This window comes from Pseudonaja textilis, chromosome 2 (assembly GCF_049901715.1).
Source record: "Pseudonaja textilis isolate UNSWEBS1 chromosome 2, rPseTex1.2, whole genome shotgun sequence".
In the NCBI taxonomy this organism is placed as follows: Eukaryota; Metazoa; Chordata; class Lepidosauria; order Squamata; family Elapidae; genus Pseudonaja; species Pseudonaja textilis.
In genome coordinates this window covers 74,495,426-74,516,685 of record NC_141991.1, presented here as the reverse complement: position 1 = coordinate 74,516,685, position 21,260 = coordinate 74,495,426, and the positions used below count along the sequence as shown (strand labels likewise).

The 21,260-nt window shown below is 36.5% G+C and overlaps 1 protein-coding gene across 2 annotated transcripts in view; it reads right to left on the bottom strand.

Moving 5' to 3' along the window:
* Positions 1 to 21,260, bottom strand: part of ADAMTS2 (ADAM metallopeptidase with thrombospondin type 1 motif 2) — a 301,090-nt gene that overhangs the window by 78,098 nt on the left and 201,732 nt on the right. For both annotated transcript variants that reach the window (XM_026696557.2, XM_087924326.1), the window contains exon 5: positions 9,214 to 9,297. In XM_026696557.2, the coding sequence (XP_026552342.1) occupies positions 9,214 to 9,297 (84 nt within the window). The remainder of the gene's footprint in view (positions 1 to 9,213; positions 9,298 to 21,260) is intronic.

The window sequence follows — 21,260 nt, the reverse complement described above, 5'->3', positions numbered from 1 at the left end:
AGCTTCAACACCAGACTCCAGCTGTTGATAGAAACCCAGAAGAACACCTGTAATAATACTCTCCCGTGCTCTTCTCTCTATCTTATCAAACAGGCAATGTCCTTGAAACAAAGTCTCAGTTCTTTCTCAGCTTTGTCTGGTCAAAAGAAAAATAGAATATTTCCAAGCCTCTAGTTGGCAGTGTTACAAAGTTCTTTAGCTTTCACTTTCCCCCTCCTTTTCCAAGCAAAATATAATAAGAATTATTTTTTTAAAAAAGAAAAAGATATTTAAAAAAATAACTAAAAGGGAGTCTCTGGCTTAGAATATTATAAAATCAAAGACGAGAGAAGAATATCTAAAAAGAAGGAAAAAAAACCAGTCCAGTTTCAAAATATAAGATCATGTGTAGAAAATCCAGCAATGAAAAAAAAATTTACTTTGACATTCTTGTTTAAAATCGCCGCTTAATCACTTCTGTCAAAACTTTTACAAAGTCTTTCTTTCCCTTAGGGTGTCCTTTCAAATCTTAAAATAAAGAAAAAGTTTCACCAAACCGGCACACTCTCTCTTTCCATTCTCTTTCGTTTCGGAGCTGTCCCAACTTCAGCAGCTATAATGGCTGCCTCTTTGCCTCTGGCAAAAAGAGCTTCTCCTGGATCTACCAGGGACTTTGCGATATCCCTGGGATCTACATGATGCGCTCTTTACATTCACCATCTCTTCGGGACAGTTTAGATCCACTTGGACCATCCAGGAGCAAAAATATCAGCTGCAATCTCAGATCTCCAAAATCGCATGCCGTATCGTTGCGATGCCAGCTCTACCCCCCAAGTCAATTATTTCCTTGCAATTTAATCTAGTGTTCTTGGCAGCCTTGCACAACCTTGGCAAGGCTAGTTCTTATCTGGGACAATTAGTTTTTAATAGCATTTTACTATGAATGAATGGAATTCACAGAGAAGCATTAAAAAGGTTTTGCTTTTATCTCTGTTGGGTGTTTGTTTGCTTTGAACGAGGCTTGGGTCGGAACAGTTCGTGGGGTGGGGAGGGAATGGAGATTTTACAGTATCCTTCCCCTGCCATGCCCAACCATGCCCATCAAGCCAGGGCATGCCCACCAAGCCACGCACACAGAACCGGTAGTAAAAAAAATTTGAATCCCACCACTGAACAAGACATGATTGTGCAAAAGGAAAACAAAACATTTTGGAATACATACACTGACACATAATCAAGACTACTGACATCCCATTTCCCCTTAAAAAAAAAAAAGAGGATGAAGGGATAAAGTATACATTTTCAAGTAGATTTTCAAGATTTTGGAATGATCTTCCAGAAAATAAAATATCCAAGTATACTCAGTCCAAGAATTAGCTTAACACTTAATCACTGTTTGTAGTAGGCCAACTGGTGGAGCATGTCAAGATATAATTTGTCTCACTGATTTAAATGGCTCCACTTGAGTGTTTGTATACACCCCTGTGTGTGCACATCTACCCACCCACACCGAAACACATATATCTATATAATATTTCTTCTTCTCTCTATAGACTTAGTAAAAGAATGCAGACAGCAGACTCTTTACAGGGATGCCTGCAAAACTACATTTCAGGGTTACATGCTGAAAAAAATGAATAAAAAATCTACAGTCAATCAGGCAATGGAAAGGGAACTAATCTTTACCCTTGCTTCTTCAAAAATAATATCATATTCCCAAAAGAACAAGTATTTACTACTTCAAAAGTTACTACACTTAAAATGTTATAACTGAATGCCTAATAGCAGCATGTGATACCTTCCAGATTTTTTTAAAAGATGTGAACGCTAATCTTCTACCTATGCAAACCATATTATTAGGACAACAATCTTATCATAGCAAAAGCCGCTATATTATTTATATGCCTGATAACAGATACTATACTTGATTTTACCTAAAAGGTGAAGATGTCAAAACAATTATAGTACAAATGATTGTGTCCTTTTGTGGCATCTGCTTCAAAGTAATGCAACAACTAAAAAAAAATCATTGATTTGCTTCAACATTTTAGATTAAACCATTGAAATGAGTTAACTGGATCTGATTAGCCATTCTAGCCTAATGAAAATTGGGGAAATTGGCATTGGCACTTGTTGAAAATTCCCTTTTAACTCCTAAATCAATGTAGAATGACCACTTCAAATCAAAATTTCAAACAGAATCGGAAGAGAAGGTCGATTAATTCTGTTTGGAAGTGAAGCATCAATGGCCTATAAGGTCTTATAATTTAGATGTAAAGATTTAGCAGTGAAAAATGAAGGACACCAAGAAGCAATGGGTGGAAACTTATAAAGGAGAGTAGCAACTTAGAACTAAGGAGAATTTTCCTGACAGAACAACTTCAATCAGTTGAACAACTTGCCCCCAGAAGTTGTGAATGCTCCAACACTGGCAGTTTTTAAAAAGATGTTGGATAACCATTTGTCTGAAGTGATGTAGGGTTTCCTGCCTAGGCAAGGGGTTGGACTAGAAGACCTCCAAGGTCCCTTCCAACTCTATTATTCTAATCTATTCTATTCTGAATTCACCAATATACTTTAAAATGTATGTTATTATAATTTACAATATGAAATTCATATTGTCGTGGATGTTCTGGATTTGAAAATATGGTCTTATTGAGAATCACATCTGTTTTATTGAGAATCACATCTGTTTTGATGTCACAGCCTTTAAAAAAAGTAAACTACACAATTATGATAGCTTTATATCAAGTAACAAAAGACCATAAAGAGATTGGTCTAGAATTATATTTATGTTTTCCATAACACTATCAGATGTTATAAATGTAAAGCTGAAGCAGATAATTTTTTCAAGAAGTTTTTCTAAAATTAAAAGTTACAGTTGTTTTTTAGTGGTGTAGTTTGTCAAGATCAATACTCCCAGAATTAATGAGAGGGAAACTGGGATAAAAAATAAATTTGATTTAGTTTACATTTACAGTTCATTCCAACTAAATAATAAATCTTCAGTCACGCATGTAGCAATTCCCTCCTTTTATATTAAAATTATAATTTGATAACAGCTTATTCTCATTTGATGTAAAGGAGGATCCTGTGACAGAATAGTATAGCTAATTTACATGATTTCCCAGACAGACAAGCTCTGCTTGAAAGTGATAATAAATTCATGCCTGAGAAATAATGTGGAATGAAATAGACATTAGATTCTAGTACATCAAATCTGAACAGCTATTGATGGAATTATTAGCACTCTATGCTGTTGTTACCAATTACTGCAGGGGAAGGATTTCAGATAAAATTAAAACACGCCTTTGAGTGACTAACACATTTGGTATACCTAGAGAAACTGTAACAAACAAATCTGGATAGATCGCACATTTTAATACGATCACATCCCTCTGAGGTCCAAGAGCTTTCTAAAATTAATTAAAAAATTATTATGATAAAAACTAATCATTATTATCAGGCTGAAAGGAATGAGGAAGTGAAACAAAACAACATGGATAATATGCAGGAAAAACTAATCATTTTAAAAATGTATCAACATACAATTTAAAATTTATTTGCTTATTTAGGCTGTGCCAGGGGCTCTGATTGGCATCCAACTCTTAGGGTCTCAGAGTTTGTAGAATAACATTAAAACTAGATAAAGTGGAATTTTGACTGAAGACAGTTAAAATGACACAGACAGAATACAGGTGGGTGTCTCCGTCTATAATAAACATAATTCAAATGGAACTCTTGGCTGTTGCTTAATAAGTCCTGGAGATAATAGGAAAAGGGGAAAATTGGAGATGCAGTGGTGAACCAATCAATTTGGCACAAGTAGATTTGTCCAATCTATTATGCCTTTCTAAGAGAAGATTTGCCCATGAATTTGGCAATGCTTCTTGATTTATAAGTTGCTTGGCAAAACAGCTGCAGCATCTGAGTTAAGAATGAGCCTGCCAAACATGCTGCGGTGACCTCCAGCTTAGATTACAGTACTTCGGTTTGGCCTGCTTTTAAAATCTAGCAAAAAACTTCCACCAGATCTTGATTGCTGTGGTCAGACAGCTGACAAAAATATCTAAAGGGCCACATTATCCCCAGTCTTTAAGAAAGTGTATTGATCTGTAACGGAGATTTTGGACATTCTGAAATGGTTGCCTGAAGGAGCACATCTCATCTCTACGATCTCTAACTTGAAACATCTGTTTTCAAAATTCATAGAAAACCACTAAAATATGATGCGAAGTTAACAAGAAAAGAGCTTTTGAAATCCCTTTCAGTTAAATGCACCGCTATCATTTTGGGAAAAAAATTTGTTTAGAAAAATTTGTCTTTTCTGCTCTCCTTCCTTCCTGAGTCGAGTTATCTTTGCACTGCACTGGTGGAAAAAAAACTTCTTTCATGTGTCTCTTCTATTTATTATGTTTAATGTTACTTTTAATGTTGTTCTTGTAATGTGGTTGGATTGTATCATTTTATAGATTTTATAGACTTTGTTCATGAACCATTTAAGGGAGTATTGCTAAAAAGCCGGTCAAGTAGGAATTTATACTTTGATGAGGATATCAAAAAAAAATATGACTCTAGTGTTTCTTTTTATAATTCCAGGCAATCATGTCCCTTTTGTAGGAGGCTCCATTTCTGTCCTCTACCTTTTCTCCCTTACCTCCTTTATAGTCAATGTTTCATGTTCAAAGTATGTTTAATCCTAACTATATTTGCAGAAATGCTTTTGAGTTTAAGTTTACTGGTGCTGTTTCTGGATTTATTTATTTACTTGTTTGCTGGTTAGCTTGTTATAAGATTTATATGCCAATTCTATGGCTAGCAAAATTTTGATGAACCAATCAGTTTATTCAGAAGACAATGCCTGTAAAAATGTCCCTCTCCTTTCATCTTTAAAAGCAGCTGCCTTCCAATAACTACTGTCTTGTTTAATATGAATTTGACCAACTGCATTTTCTACATGCCAACAGTACACGCAATAAAACTCCGATATAAAAACAATAAAATCAATAACCCCACCCCACCCCCGGTGACAACAAGCAATCAGACAAACCACTTGATGGGTTCCATCCCACTCTGGCTTCCCCAGGTCTGTTGGCAAAACCAGGTCTTCAGGGTCTTATGAAAGAATGTCAGAGTGAAGGGCCATTGATGACACTGCTTGGAGGCTAAATAAAGATTCACAACCACATATTGGATTTACTGATGGAGAACAGTACTAACAGATTATTCAGTATTGGTTAATGTCAGAAAATAAATTAAATAAATATTTTAATCTGATTAATGCTACACTTGCTCTTAACCAAAAGGAGAAGCAACGTTTTTATATAAGCTTGAAAAAGGAAACTTTCAAGAGACATCCATTAGATGGTGCTCCAGCTGTAACTTCTGACAATTCTACACATCTATACTTACTGGGGATGAAATGGTTATCTTGTTAGATTTATAAATGGACATTGTTAAGTTAACAAATTTAAAAGTAACACAGCATGCATGTATGAGGCAATCTGAAATACTGTATGTTCATTTGCTGTCAAAAGTGACTGCAACCAAAAACGCATTTCAAAATATTTTCCTTCAAACCATTTACTTAGATTAGATTATTTCCAGCTGTCATATGAGCTAGGCAAGTTATTGTGTGGAGGGGGGAGGGGAGGGGAAGAAAAACAAGAAAAGAAAAACAATTATTGGTACCATGGTAACAGAATCAACAATACCAACATCAATAAACTCAACAAGCAAATTGGCATTTTGCTTTCAAAGCACTGTGAGCAATATCTCATGGCAATGTTTTATTAGATTTTTCTCTCTAATAATACTCTATTATATATGCGTAGGAGAAATAGTACATCCAGAGTAAATATAAGGCAAAGGAACATCTGAAAAGAAATGTGTAATTTAGTGTTTTTTTTTAAATGGCTTGTTCCCTATTTTATAAAAACTGAAGGTAATTATATAGAATGGAGGTGTAAAAAAGTGATAGAGAGAAACTGTAAGAATAATATTTTACTTCGCCTCAGTAATATTCACTGAACTTTTGTGATTTTAAATGCAATTATTAAATGCAGTCATTTATTCCTTTATGCCCAGAATCCTTTATAATTAGATGTCATGGCCTGCATAAAATAGCATGAACACACTTTACATAAAAGTGGGGTTTGATTGCACTTGGAGTATCCAAATAAAAATTGTCCAGATTTACTAATTCTATTCTTATTTTCAGTAAGGAATGCTATTATTATGACATGGATATAGCTAACGCTGGTCACCTAGTTAATACCTTCTCTATCTTATTAAAAAGTGTTATGAAAAAAACTCGATGGATGGGATAGTAACGAAAATGTGATCGGACTACAGGGATACCCAAGAATCCATGGGAATAACTGTTCTATGAGTCTTTGCCTACCTTAAATACATGGCTTAAACAGATGTCCACTCAAATGTCTACATACAAAGTAATAAACATAAAAGCAGGATTGATCTAAGAGTTCACAGCCACTCACAACATTCCCATCTCTTAAGACCTCTGAAAAAGCCAGTTTTAAAACCCAGAGTAGGGGTCATCCCAATCTCCTGGGGAATACTATTCCAAAGAAAAGGGGAGAAATGAAAAATAAAATGCCTCCAATCCTGAGGATGTTTATAGGACATCTCAAAGGGTACAGAACACATCTCAAAGAGTCTCTGGCTGAAAGACCAAATTTTAGCTACTCTTCTTTCATATTTCCAGTAATGTGAACTGAACTGATTTTATATATATCTGTTGAGAAAAATTTACAAGATAAGAATATTACTGTAGATTCAATATAAAGCCATACTAATAGAGAAATAAATGAGGAGAATCATTTCTACAACATATTACTGGAAGAAAAGATTCATTGGGGGAAAGATAATCCCAAAGAAATCCAGGTCCTAATCTATGAAGGACTTCCAAGGTGGTAGCCAGGACAGTGAACTGCATCCTGACCTCAACTGATCTCCAGTGCAGCTCTTGAAGCAGCAGTGACAGAAGCTGCTATTCAAGTTGTCCCTTTCCCGACCAGTTGTAGAAGCAAGTTGCAACAAGCTTACTAAAGTGTAAGTGACTGAGAGAAGGGCTTCTAGATTGGGAAGGTTTGGGGAAAAGTCTGATTGAAAGGGTGAAAGAGGTGACAACCAGCACATTTAGGAAACACGGTATAGTTTTACGCTAAAGAGTGCAGATTTTTAGCCTTCAAAAAATCATTGAGAAAACTGCAAATGTGAGAAAGAAAGTTTAGTGCACATTTGTTGATTCAAATAAAGTATATGATAACCGAAGTAGATTAGAAATTTAGATTGTTTCACATAAATATGTAATTGAAAGCTGGTTGCTCTATCTGATGCGATGGTAGTAAAAGAAGTACACGCATAAATGGAATGCATAGCGAATATTTCAACATTGTGGAATAAAGGAAGGAAGTGTGTTGTCTCTCTTTGTGTTTAATGGATCAGAGATGATTATGGTGATTTTAAAGATGTGAGAGACTGGAGAGAATGTCTGGAATGAAGGAGAATGAAGGAACATCTTGTCTATTAAAAGAAGGACTAGAAGTGACATGATAGCAGTCTTCTGATATTTGAGGGGCTGCTACAAAGAAGAGGAAGTCAAACCTGTTCTGCAAAGCACCTGAAGGCAGGACAAGAGACAATGATGGAAACTATTCAAAGAAAGAATCAACCTAGAAATAAGAAATTTCCTGACACTCCAAGGTTCTTCCAACTCTATTACTCTATTATTCTGGAATTGATGAGATCATCAGAGGGAGAAAGAGAGGGGCAAGAAGTTTTAAAAAAAAAAACCAACCCAAACCCTATGGTATGAATTTACATATCGGTGTGATGGTGTAAGTAAATTTTGGGAGTTACAGCAAATGGAGTGTGTACAATATAGTTTTAGCTGTTTCCTTTTCTTTTTCTAATGTCATCCTTTTCGTTGTCTTAATTGGTTTCTGTGCTCTGTAAACATTTAATCCAAAAGAAAACAGCATGATATATTATATATGTTCGTGGTTAAGGGATTAAGTTTTGGAAACTATTCAAAATTACACTAAAAATAGCTTTAGAAAATGTGCACCTGCCTTATTTGGAACTCTGTAGAAATCTCAAAATTTGGTTTGTCTGTTTTGGCAAATATCCCAAAATATACAGTGTGAATTATGAAACAAGTTTCACTGAGACTATGTATAAAATTTTGTCAGGGATTTCGGAAATTGAAACCAATCTCTTTCCATGTCCTTTGTGAACTGAAGCTACCATTTAAGACTAAATCTGATCAGACTATTCCAGAGATTAATGAAGAGGGAAAGTTGGTGAACCATTTCAAACCTAGAAATTATTTTGATTTTTCAGGGTCTTAAATTTTAATTTGCTGCATAATTCAAAGTGCTTCTTAGCCAAGTAAAACTTAAACAACTTTTGTATCATCTTGCAGCAATAGTGCAATTAACCATAAAGCCTTGAGAATAGAATACACCTGCTTAATATTTACATAATGAATTTCTGGTCTATATAACACAAGTTCCACCTTGTCAGCATCACCTCGTACCATTATTAAGTATACAGTGGATGTATGCAACTGATTTTTAGAAGCTTAGGACAAGTAGCAAGCACATTTGGTTTATTTTCAACTCACTGAATATTTTCAAAAAGCTACCATTAATAATGCTGGAAGTCAGGCTTAATTAACATGCACTTTGTCCATTTTCTTTGTCATAAAAATTTCAAGGAATGACATCTGTTAAAATTCCTAGCTTGAATTAAATGACAATTATTACTGTGTTGAAAGCTGATTTACTGCATTAACAAATTCCTTAAACATAGAGAAACTAGTTGCTATGCAACTATGGAATGTCCCGGTTATGTTGAACAATATATGTGATATATTCTACTTAAAGTAATAATGAGCATCACTGACATCATCATCCTGAAAAGTTATACAATTGGAAAAGGTGCTTTTGGTCACCTGAGGCTGAAGAAAAGTAAAAAATGAACTGTGGCCAGAGGTTTTTTGGAAACCTGGAAGACACACCAGAGGTTTTTGGTGAGGTCTTCTCTGGCATCCTGGATTGGGAAGCCCATGAAATTTTCCAAACTACTGTATACTTGCAGATTGTTTCATCACACTATCAGACGTAGTTTTATAAAGAAAAAACAATGCAACTGGTGAAAAAATATATATCAATTACTGTTTAAAATTGGTATTAAAATTATACTTACTTTTCCGTAGCTCAGCAGGATGATTCTTACCAGGACAACGTTAATATGTGCACCTAAAGACTCATCATGATAGATTTCGTTAACCTACAACAGAACATGAAAATATCCATGTAACATGACAATAGTGTGGATAAAGCCACGTGTAAAAAACTTTTAATTCAAAATCTACTTAATAATAGCATATTTACCTAAAAATCAAGCTGCAACACTGTATTAAATTAGAACCTTGGAAATAAAATGCTAGCTGTGACATTTTCAAATATTGTTTTATTTCCCCAACACCAGAAAAGAACATGAAGGATTATTGCTAAGGCAGAAAAGAAAATAGCACATTTGTTATACTCAGGTTATAATTTGTATTTACTTATTAGTTAAGAAAACTTTCCTATTCAATTAGCTTTTGGGAGGAATGGTGGTACAAAACTATTAAAAAAAAGGTGATAGTGATGTGTAAGACTCACCTGCCTCATAAGTTTATGGATTGTAAGGACATTGTACCTTGTCAAGTTTCTGAATAGCAATAGCACTTAGACTTATATAACACTTCATAGTGCTTTACAGCACTCTCTAAGTGGTTTACAGAGTCAGCATATTGCCCCCAACAATCTGGGTCCCCATTTTACCAACTTCAGAAGGATAGAAGGCTGAGTCTACCTTGAGCTGCTCAGAATTGAACTCCTGGAGTGAGCAGTGAATTACGGTAGCCTGCATTCTAACCACTGAGCCACCATGGCTCTGTCTTCAGTGGTATAAGAGCAGGGATACAACAATTCTTGCCTAGCACCAGCTTTCTTAGAAGACTCAGACTGAGTGGGTGCCTTTCCCTGCCTTTGCTTCTCATTCTACGAAGTTTTAGCGCCATATGCATACTATAAAATGTTTGAAGGATGCTTTATCTTAGTGAACAAAGTGATAAACAATTCTGTGACTCTCTCATGCTTTTGTTAACATAGCTGTGGGGTGCGTTTGTTTGTTTATTACTTTTAAGATGAAAATAAAGTATCTGAGAATTGCCAAGTCTTCACAAATCCCTTCCTCACAAACAAGGCTCCATATTACAGTCGAAAATGATGTATACATTGATTGATTATGTTTGTCTCTAAGACAGCCTATCCCTAACATGTCTTTTAGATCTTCCCAACAGTACACTAATCAATACTGTAACTGGGGCCAACCAATTTGTACTGATCAGCTGCTTCTCCTTCTTTCCTCCTTTCTCAGTATAACAGCCAGGCATCTGAATATATTTTCCAAAGACTTCATGACTGCCCAACCAAGCAGTAGCCATGACCTGTGGCATATTGCTTGACTGCTTGCTTCCTTATTGTTGATGATAGATCCTAAAAGGCAGAAGTTATCTACCTATTTTGATTATCTAAAAACATGCAAATAAAGTTGGGCTCATGCAGTTGACCCTAGTGATATCAACTGCAGTTGAATGTGTTATGCAAACTGAACCATGGTTTGTAAATCATACCTTAAATCTTAGTGTGTTTTATGACTTTAGAACCTGTGAATAATATTGTGGTTTATTCAATAGTAATAATAATTAAACCTGATCATAATATTTGGAGCCATGCATAGCTAAAAGGTTTTTTGAAGTGCATGAAAAAGAAAAAATTAAAGGCAAGATTGCAGGTTTAATTATATTTCAAGTAATTATTAGTTTTATTCACCCATTAGAAATCTTATAGGCAACTTACAAAAATGAAGCTTGATAGGGTAACTTATACAATTAAAGTATTTCTCAATAGTTTCCAGAAGGATGACTGTTTTAGAGTGGATTGTAACAAAGACAACAGTCTTCTGGCATGTTCAAGGCTCATAAAATTATAAACCTGGTTTCATACAACTTGCTTTGTTTCAGAAGTTCTATGTCTATGGAAATTCTCAGTCATCCAGATCATGGTTGTCCCAAAGGTGCTTTTTCAAGAGGCAACTGGGCTTTCTAATTTTTCTTTGAAGATGTTTTGCTTACCATCCAAGAAGCTTCTTCAGCTCTGACTGGATGATGGGGAATTGAAAGATTTTTACTCCTTGCAGACAGCTGGTCATTTTCATTCTTTTAATGGGTCATTAAGGTCACCTGGAGGTTTATCTGTGTCATCAGGTCACCTGAGTGGTGCAAATTAGTGTGGAGCCTTCTTGGAACTGTTGAAAGGACTTTGTTGTAGATTGGAGATAGATGATGAGAAGCTAAATGTCTTCAAAGAAAAATCAGAAAGTCCAGTTGATTCCTGAAAAAGCACCTTTGGTTCAGAAGTTATACATTCCCTGAATCAAAAGGGGACCAGGCTGAGAGAGGCTGGGACAAATACCCTTGAACTAGAATTTGCTACATCGGATTTGGAAAGAATTATCCTCACACAAACGCACATGCCCATTTCTATGAACAAACGCACAGTGGAGACAGAGAGAAACTATACACAGCAGGTCAGAGGGAAATGAAATTCAATCCCACCAAAACATTGAGACAAAGAAAATGAAAGCATGAACTTTTCACAACAGCAGTACTGAGGACAGCAGTTTAGGTAGGCTCATTTCTTTTTTAAAAAAAAAGCTATATTTAATAGTCATGTTAGATACTATGCCAGCGGTCTGGATAATAGACATGTAACTGTTTTAGAAAATTAGATATTCTGCCAATCATTATTTATACTGGACAGAAAAGCATTGCTATGGTAATGGGAGAATAACATAGCTAATAAATAGGGCCATCACTTTGTAAAGTGGGCTCAACACATAGAGCATCCACCTCTATTGGATCAGAAGAGAAATTTGTCCCAATTCCAACTATGAATATGGCTGTGGAAGTTATCCATGGGCTTATTCCCCATGGATGGATTGCAGGTTTTTTTCTTTCTTTCTTTCTTTCTTTCTTTCTTTCTTTCTTTCTTTCTTTCTTTCTTTCTTTCTTTCTTTCTTTCTTCATATCATGTGAATATAAGGAAGTTATCTTGTTAGAGAATTCTTGTTAGAGAATTTGACCCTCTTGCCTGGCACTGTATTTAAACAGCAACACCAGTTCTTTCAAAAAGATTCTTCCTAATACTATCTACTTAAGACTTTGGGGGGAAAGTCTTCGGCCTTGTGCATGCAACCTGTTACAAGTTGCTACAGGTTTGTAAATGATGGGAGAAAAGGAGACATAAACCATATATGAGAATCCCATTGCTTTTGGGGAGAACATTGGTTTTACAGGTTTAATCCCTAACATCTCCATTTCTTTAAAGCAATGAGAAAAACTGTGCTTCAGGCTCTGAAGAGCCCTGGCCAATCTGGAAGGACAAAGTGGGCTAGTTTGTTCTAATAGAAGGCAGATTTTCATGGCCAGATTCACTTCTGTTTTCAGCTGGAAGGTAGACTGCATGGAAGGACATAACAGTTCTCAACAGAAACCACTGCACAATATATGTAAGCCTCAAAATCTCAGTGGACTACATTACTTTTGCTTTCATGACTGTTCTGTAAACATTCTAACAAATCATCCTCTATCAGCTGCTAATCAAACTTTGTTAAAAAAAATCCACAAAATATATGCATTGGCAAAAATAGCTAGTCTGGAATTCTTTGTCTCCTCTGTGACAACAACATTGGCTGTCAGAGGCTACAGACTCTCTTCTGGATTCAGGACCAATTTATGATTTATTAAGTTCCTCCCTCAGGCTACTTGGCCTTCTCAACTTTTGCTTATAAGCTACAGCACCAAAACAAAAAGCAAAACACACAACCCTTAAAAGTATGTATAAACACTGTTTCCCTCAACCTCCTCTGCAATCTCCAGATCATATAATCTGTTGATAGAAGGATGTCATAATTAGTGGCTGACTGTTTACAATTCATGGAAATAGGCTAATTAGGAAGCATATAGAGAGCCAGTATGATATAGCCCTGACCTACAATAGTACAGATTAAGACTGTATTTCTCCAAATTCCCAGTCATGATTGGAATACCATGAATGCTACTTGAAGAGTAACATATTATACAAGATCTGTGAGGTTTCCCCACCTACTGTATACTCCCAGTTCTGTTTCAAAAGAGAAACATATCAAACTTGCATGATTGGGAAAATTCAGGGTGGAAAAATAATAAAGTAAATTGGAGGCCTTTATAAACGGGATTAAATAAGGGCTCCATAAAGAGTATAAGGCAAGTTTTGATGCATTTCACCAGCAGAATAAAAAAAACAGAATAATAGCAGAGAGTTTGGAGGTCTCTTAGTCCAACCCCTCCCTCAAGCAGGAGACCCAATACTATTTCAGACAAATTGTCCAATTAAAAATCTCCAGTAATAAGTACTGCATCACTAGGTAGGTTTAATTTTTTTAATTTATTCAAGAGAAGACTGGATAGCAACACCACATTTGTTGTCCCACATGTTTGGAGAGACCCAAGTTAAGAAAGGTTTCCTTAGAGGAGGGGTGTCAAATTCACGTCATCACAGTGGCATCACGTGACGTATCAGGACTTTTCCTCCCTTCACTAAACCGGGCATGGGCACGGCCAGCGCATGATGCACCTGGTCCGCAGGCTGGGAGTTTGACAGCCCTGCCTTAGAGTCTTTGTCATTCACTGTAATAGGAGACATCTCCAACAGATTTAACAGATAATCAGAGTTGGAAGGGACCTTGTAGGTCATCTAGTCCAACCCCCCACCCAAGTGGGAGATCCTACACCATTTCTGACAAATGGCAGTCCAATCTCTTCTTGAAAGTCTCAACTGATGGTGCTGCCACAACTTCCGAGGGCAATCTGTTCCATTGGTTGATTGTTCTCACTGTCAGAAAGTTTCTCCTTGTTTCCAGGTTAAATCTCTCCTTGTTCGGTTTCCATCCATTATTCCTTGTCTGGCCTACAGGTGCTTTAGAAAATAGCTTAACCCCTTCCTCTCTGTGGCAGGCCCTCAAATATTGTAACACTGCTGTCATGCCTGCCCTAGTTCTTCTCTTCACTAGACTAACCAAGCCCAGTTCCTGTAGCCGTTCATTGTATGTTTTAGCCTCCAATCCCCTAATCATCCTGGTTGCTCTTCTCTGTACTTTTTCTAGAGTCTCAACATCTTTTTTATAATGTGGCAAACAAAACTGGATGCAGTACTCTAGGTGTGGTCTTACTAAGGCTTTATAGAGTGGCATTAGTACTTCCCTTGATCTTGATTGTATCCCTCTGTTAATACAATTTAGGATTGCATTAGCTTTTTTGGCTGCTGCTGCACACTGCTGGGTCATATTTAGCTGGTTGTCCACTAAGACTCCAAGATTCCTCTCACAGTTACTGCTATTGAGCCTGGTTTCACTCAGTCTATATATGTACTTTTGGTTTTTCTTGCCTAAGTGTAGGACTTTATTTTTCTCTACATTGAATTTCATTTTGTTGATATGGCCCAGTGTTCCACTCTGTCAAGAACCATCTGGATCTTAAGCCTATCTTCTTGGGTGTTAGCTATTCCTGCCAGCTTAGTATCATCTGCAAATTTGGTAAGTTCCCCTTCTATTCCCTCATCTAAGTCGTTAATGAAGATTAATGAAGAGCACTAGGCCTAAGACGAAACCTTGTGGCACCCCACTGCTTACTTCCCTCCATGTAGACTTAGACCCATTAAGGACTACTCGTTGAGTACAGTTTGTCAGCCAGTTGCGAGTACTTCTAGTGGTAGTGCTATCTATTCCACTTTTTTCTAGCTTACTAAGAAGTAGGTTGTGGTCTACTTTGTCAAATTCCTTGCTGAAATCGAAATATATTATGTGCACAGTAATTTGCTGGTCTACTAATTTAGTCACTGTGTTGAAGAATGAAATAAGATTGGTTTGGCATGATCTGTTTTTAACAAACCCATGTTGACTGCTAGTTATTACTTTACTTGTTTCTAGATGCTGGCAGGTCTGTTTTTTTATTATCTTTTCCAGTATCTTCCCAGGTATTGATGTTAGGCTGATTGGTCTATAGTTTCCTGGGTCTGCTTTTTTTCCTTTTTTGAAGATGGGAATCACATCATCTCTTTTCCAGTCCTCTGGTAGTTCCCTGGTGCTTCAGGATTTTTGAAAGATATGGTGCAGTGATTCTGAGATTACCTCTGCCAGCTCCTTTAAAACTCTGGGATGTAATCCATCAGGCCCCGGTGATTTGTTTTCATCAAGATCAGACAGGTGTTCTCTCACTATTTTTTTTGCTTATTTTAACAACTGCCTATATCCCAGTGTGATGCAAATAAGTTGCTTTAAAATATGATTGTGGGGAGATAGAAGGAGTGGGGGAGGCAGAGGGAGAAAGGGAGAAGGGGGAGGAAGGGAAAGAGGGATAGCTGATGAAGAGAATCAGGAACGCTGACTCCGCATGACCATACAACTCTGTAAGGAGCCCACCATTCATTCTGGGGACAACCTGAGCAGCCAAAGAGAGATTTGTGCAGTTCTCCCATCTTTCTGCACTGCTCCTAATAGCTGAATGTGCCATTTAGGTCCCCTTAATCAGCAAGTTGCCTTAACATTTTAAAAGAGTGGAGATAATCTCTTCTTTTTAAATATTATTAATAATATTTCTATGCCTTCAGAATTTAGGGCATGGTTTTCAACTGTGATTCTGCCAAAAAAATATAAAAGGAAAATATGTATCATTCATAATCTTCTTTTCCTCAAAGCAGCTTAGATTTTATGAATTTAGAGAAACTGTCAGAAAAAGCCGGCATTCCTGTCTTTTGTTATCAATTGGGGCCTGCTGTTCTTTCCTTCCTCTTTTTCAGCAAACTCACTGTATTAAAGCATCCAGAGAAAGAAACCTTCTCATATATCGTGCAGTAGGATTTGAAACAGTTTATGTCTGGGATGTGAGAGGTCTGTAAATATTTTCACAGCCCCCTGTTTGACTCGTGCAGTATACAGGTCCTCAATTGAAGGCAAGTGGGTAGTAATTGTTTTTTCTGCAGTCCTAATTATCCTCTGAAGTCTGTGTCTGTCCTGTTGGGTTGCAGAACCAAACCAGACAGTTATAGAGGTGCAGATGACAGACTCAATAATTCCTCTGTAGAACTGTATCGACCGCTCCTTGGACAGTTTGAACTTTCTGAGATGGCACAGAAAAAACATTCTTTGTTGTGCTTTTTTGCTGATGTTTTTGATGTTAGGTGTCCATTTTAGGTCGTGATAAGATAGAACCTAGAAATTTGAAGGTCTCTACTGTTGATACTGTGTAGAGAGAAACTGTGTACAGTGAAACAAAACTCTACTGTGTCTTGAATAAAACAATCATTTGGACCCAAAATACACTTCAGCCCTTATGAAGTGCACAAACCTTCATTCCATCTCCATTCTGGAAGCATTTTATTCCTTAGCTAAGAACACTGAAAAATCTGAATAATAGGCAACTTTTATTCAGTGCAATAATTTTAAAAGGAATGGAAGCATGAAATCTGGCCTTGGAAGAAATGGTTCAAAACAGAAGTGCAATGAGTTTGCTTTTCTTTCTTGAAATCCTTCTGGAAGCTGCTCATATCTTTTGGGGTCACTACTCTTTCTGAGAGGGTTACTTCATTTCAAAATTAAAAGATAGGCTTCAACAATAAATCAATTTTTATTTCTATCTTGCTCATGCATGTCAGGACATACACATGTTTTTATGATAGATTCTGGTCACGCAATATAAAACACATGCATTAAATAAAAAATAAACCATACAGTTTGCTTCAGATTTTATTTTAATGGACTGATGGCGACAGTTTGTTTAAATGTCATTTAAAAATTATAAAGTGGGATTTCATTTCTTCATTTCAGGATGACTTATTGAAACCCGGGAAATAATTACCTCTGCACCCTTAGAATGAAGGAACCGTTAAATTATTGAGCTCCATGTAAACCTCCTCATACAGATTTTGAGCTTTATCCTTTCTACAAGGATATATCTGGATACTATTGACAGTCAGGCAATGGTCTGAAATAACTAGTTGAGGAATGGATTGACAGGCAAGAGACATCTACCTGGAAGTCAAAACCCAGATCTTCTCCAGATGCATTGATTTGGAGATGATGACTTTAGTTCATAATATTTGGAATGATACCAAGGAAGAGAAAGAGACCAGTCAGGGAAAAATCCTTGGAATCCTAAATAAATTCAAGGAAAGAGGTAACATGTTCTGATAAATAGTTGATGCTATGTGAACTTCAGTTCCTCATTTTTTTTTTTCAGACTCCATCCCTTTGTTGAAAAAAATTAAAGAGAAGGTTATTTGGCTGGAAATACATTTAGAATGATCTGGTTGTGATTTCTACTGCTTTTGCAAACAGGTTCCCCTAACAGAATAGAAAAGAATTCTTTATTGGCAAAGTGTGATTGGATACACATGGAATTTGTCTTGGTGCGAATGCTCTTTGTATACATAAAAAAAGAAAATATACCTTCATCAAGAGTCAAGAATCATAAGGTACAACACTTAATAATAGTCATAGGGTACAATAAGCAATCAAATCATACTAGGAAACAGTCAATATAGATCATAAGGATACAAGCGACAAAGTTAAAGTCATACAATCACAGGTGGGAGGGGATGGGTAATAAGGAATGATGAGAAGGTTAATAGTAATAGTACTGCAGACTTTGTAAATAGTTGGACAGTGCTGAGGTAATTATTTGTTTAGCAGAGTAATGGCGTTCGGGGGAAAAACTGTTTTTGTGTCTCGTTGTTCTGGTGTGCAGTGCTCTATAGAGTCGTTTTGAGGGAAGGAGTTGAAACAGTTTATGTCCCGGATGTGAGGGGTCTATAAATATTTTCACAGCCCTCTTTTTGACTTGTGCAGTGTACAGGTCCTCAATGGAAGGGAGTAATTGTTTTTTTTCTGCAGTCCTATTTATCCTCTGAAGTCTGTGTCTGTCCTGTTGGGATCCAGAACCAAACCAGACAGTTATAGAGGTGCAGATGACAGACTCATCTGTATTTAGATATTAATATAATTTGCCAAGCAACCTTTTCAAAACCATTTTTAAAAACTTTGTACTTTGTAATTTTCCACTGTAACTATCCTTTTATATTTATAAAACTCTACTCTTCTATATTCCCTTTTTAGAAACACGGAACTCTTATTAAGCATTGTGAAATATTGTATTATTTATGTCAATGATAATTGAGCTCAGTAATATATGAGGCATGTGGAGACATCACTGCAGTGCAGGTGGGGGGAGGGTTACATGAGCCATGATTTGGTTAATATTCTTCTTCTTCCATATATAAATCAAACTATAAAATGCTGGGATGAAGTGACTTTCTTGGCTTTGTCATTGGCCAAAAATAATGGTATATGTTTCAGGCAGTAGCCAGATGGGCTGGGTTCTGCTTCTTTCCACATTCACACAATGTGCTGTCATCTGCTAAGAGCCTCCACTTGAGCATTTTGATTTAGGCATTCCAACCCTCAACCTATTCAGGGAAATATTATGGATCAATATTTCAAAGAACAACCAGGCATATGTAGACAACAGCAACTTCGTTTGCCGGCTAATTCTTCTCACACTAGATCAAACCTGGGAAAACCAAGGAATGAATTCACCAAAAAGGTCTTTATCAAGACCAGCTTTAACAATGATCTCAATAAATATTGAGGGGTTTGATTAATATAATGGACTTTACAAATTGTACAAAGCCACAAACAGCAATCCTCATTATACCTAAATTTAGCTTCCCCCATCTCTTGGGGCTGCTAAACCCATCTGGATATTTGACAGATTTTACAAGGGAACACAGTCTCTCAAATTGGCTGCCACAGGATGACATGGACAAAAAGTATGCCTTCTAGCCTTGCAGGAGTTTCTCAACCATCTCAGCTTACCTCTGTTCTGAGTAAGTGGACACACTTCTAAACTGAACAATTTCTACATTGCCCTGTCATTTACTTTACTTTTCTAACAACTCTTCTAAGGATCTCCATGGCCGGAAGCATTTTTAGCAGTAAAGATTACACTGCAAATTGGCACTTGGTTGTGTTAGCATCTTATTTTCTGCTTCATTCTTTTTCAAGGAGGGAGGGAAGGGGGATATATGATAAATATCAGTGAAAAATGAATTCTCGGCAGGAACGAAGGGAGGTATGGGTACCTGTTACCCTTGGTGACCAAAGGCTTGGCAAACTGTGACCCAGTCTTATAAAATATACCTAGGATAAAGGGTTCCCTAAGGTAAGAAAGACTAGAAATAATCCCTCAAATCATTCGAGAGAATAAATATTCATTGTGCCAGGGACTTCTAGAAATTCTTGTTGAGATAGAAAAAGAGGAAGACAAAGTTATATTTTGCATTTCTGCAAAAGCTCTGATTTAAAATTAAAATTAGATTATGATTTCCTTAATGAAAACATTGATTAGTTTACTGAAAATGTATGACTTCCTTACAGGATCTATATACCTTCAAATAGATTTAAGTGGCATGATAAGAAAATGTTTTTTTTCAAAATGTGTTTTTCTATGTAGAATTTATATAGCTACTTTTAAATTGAAAATGTTTTTTAAAAACCCATATTTTTCAACTGCACATTTAACTGCAAGGATTTTCTTGATTTCATCTATCTGCATCTCAAGTTATTTGCTGATTCTTTTTCAAGAGAATAACTAATATAAAGAAAAATGTGAAGACAATCATAAATATACATTCAATCAGAGATGGTATTCAGCAGGTTCTGACCAGTTTTGGAGAACTGGTAGCGGAAATTTTGAATATTTTGGAGAACTGGCAAATACCACATGTGACTGGCCCCACCCCCATCTATTCTCTGCCTCCTGAGTCCAAACTGATCGGCTGGGTCTTCTTTTGTTGCTCTGCACAGGAGAGGGGGAACTGGAAAGCAGGTTAGTGGGGTGGGGAGGGAATGGGATTTTGCACTAACCTTCCCCCAGGAGTGGGGAGAGAATGGAGATTTTACAGTATCCTTCCCCTGCTACGCCCACCATGCCACGCCCACCAAGCCATGCCCACAGAACTGGTAGTAAAAAAAAAATTGAATTCCACCACTACATTCAATCCCACAACCAAGTAAAATGTCTTTAATAACTTTAGTGCAGTCTTCAAATGCAACAGAAAGACAAATGTTAAAATTTTATTTAACAAAGAGTTTCTCTTCCTAATTTATTCTTACTCCAAGATCTGTCCATCAGCACACTGGATAATCAAGCATACACAATATCATCATGGTAAATTACAAAGCAGGATTGAGTTATTGAGGAAAGAACCCAGAAAACTGGCTTAATACTTATAGTACAATCAGAATTGAGAATTAACCTCAGCAGCTGAAGTTTTGACAGATTAATGGTAAGGGGGAGAAATCCAGAGACCAACAATTTTGTATTTCAGTTTGCAAATTAATGGTTATGTTACTAATAATTGAGAAACAAAAAATGCTTAACCCATGCAGTGCAATAGTGGAGTAGAAGTGATTCTAAAAATGTTCCATATGTTCAATATCTCTTTTCCTTTTGAAATCTTTCTCTTCTTTTTATAATGTATAGCTATGAAATGATCAGGTCCTACATGGTCATATTCCGTCCTACTGGCTTCAGTATTATAAACACCTATCAATCCTGAGATTGACAGGTTAAATTTGCAAATTTAATTCTTTTGAAAACAATAAGGGTCATGAGGAAACCAAATCCAGAATGATTCAGGTTAAATCAAATGGAGCATTTCAACATACTTGCAAGTTTCTTGGTTTTCCAGAGCTCACTACTGGATAAGCTGACAGTGATTAAGGAAGATAAGCATAGGATTGACTGAGAGACACAGAAATAACTTTCTGATTATTGGATCCTGTCTGAATCTGGTAACATTCTTATATGGCACTACATCTAAGACACTACGAAGTAGACCACAACCTACTTCTTAGTAAGCTAGAAAAAAGTGGAAAAGTGGAGGGTTGGACTAGATGACCTACAAAGTCCCTTCCAACTCTGATTATCTGTTATCTGTAACTTTGGCACGTGTCACTGGTTTTATTCATGCTAGAGTCCTGTCATTCTTCATTAATCCTCCTGCTTATAACTGGTCTGAATGAATCACCATTATCCTTCTTCCATG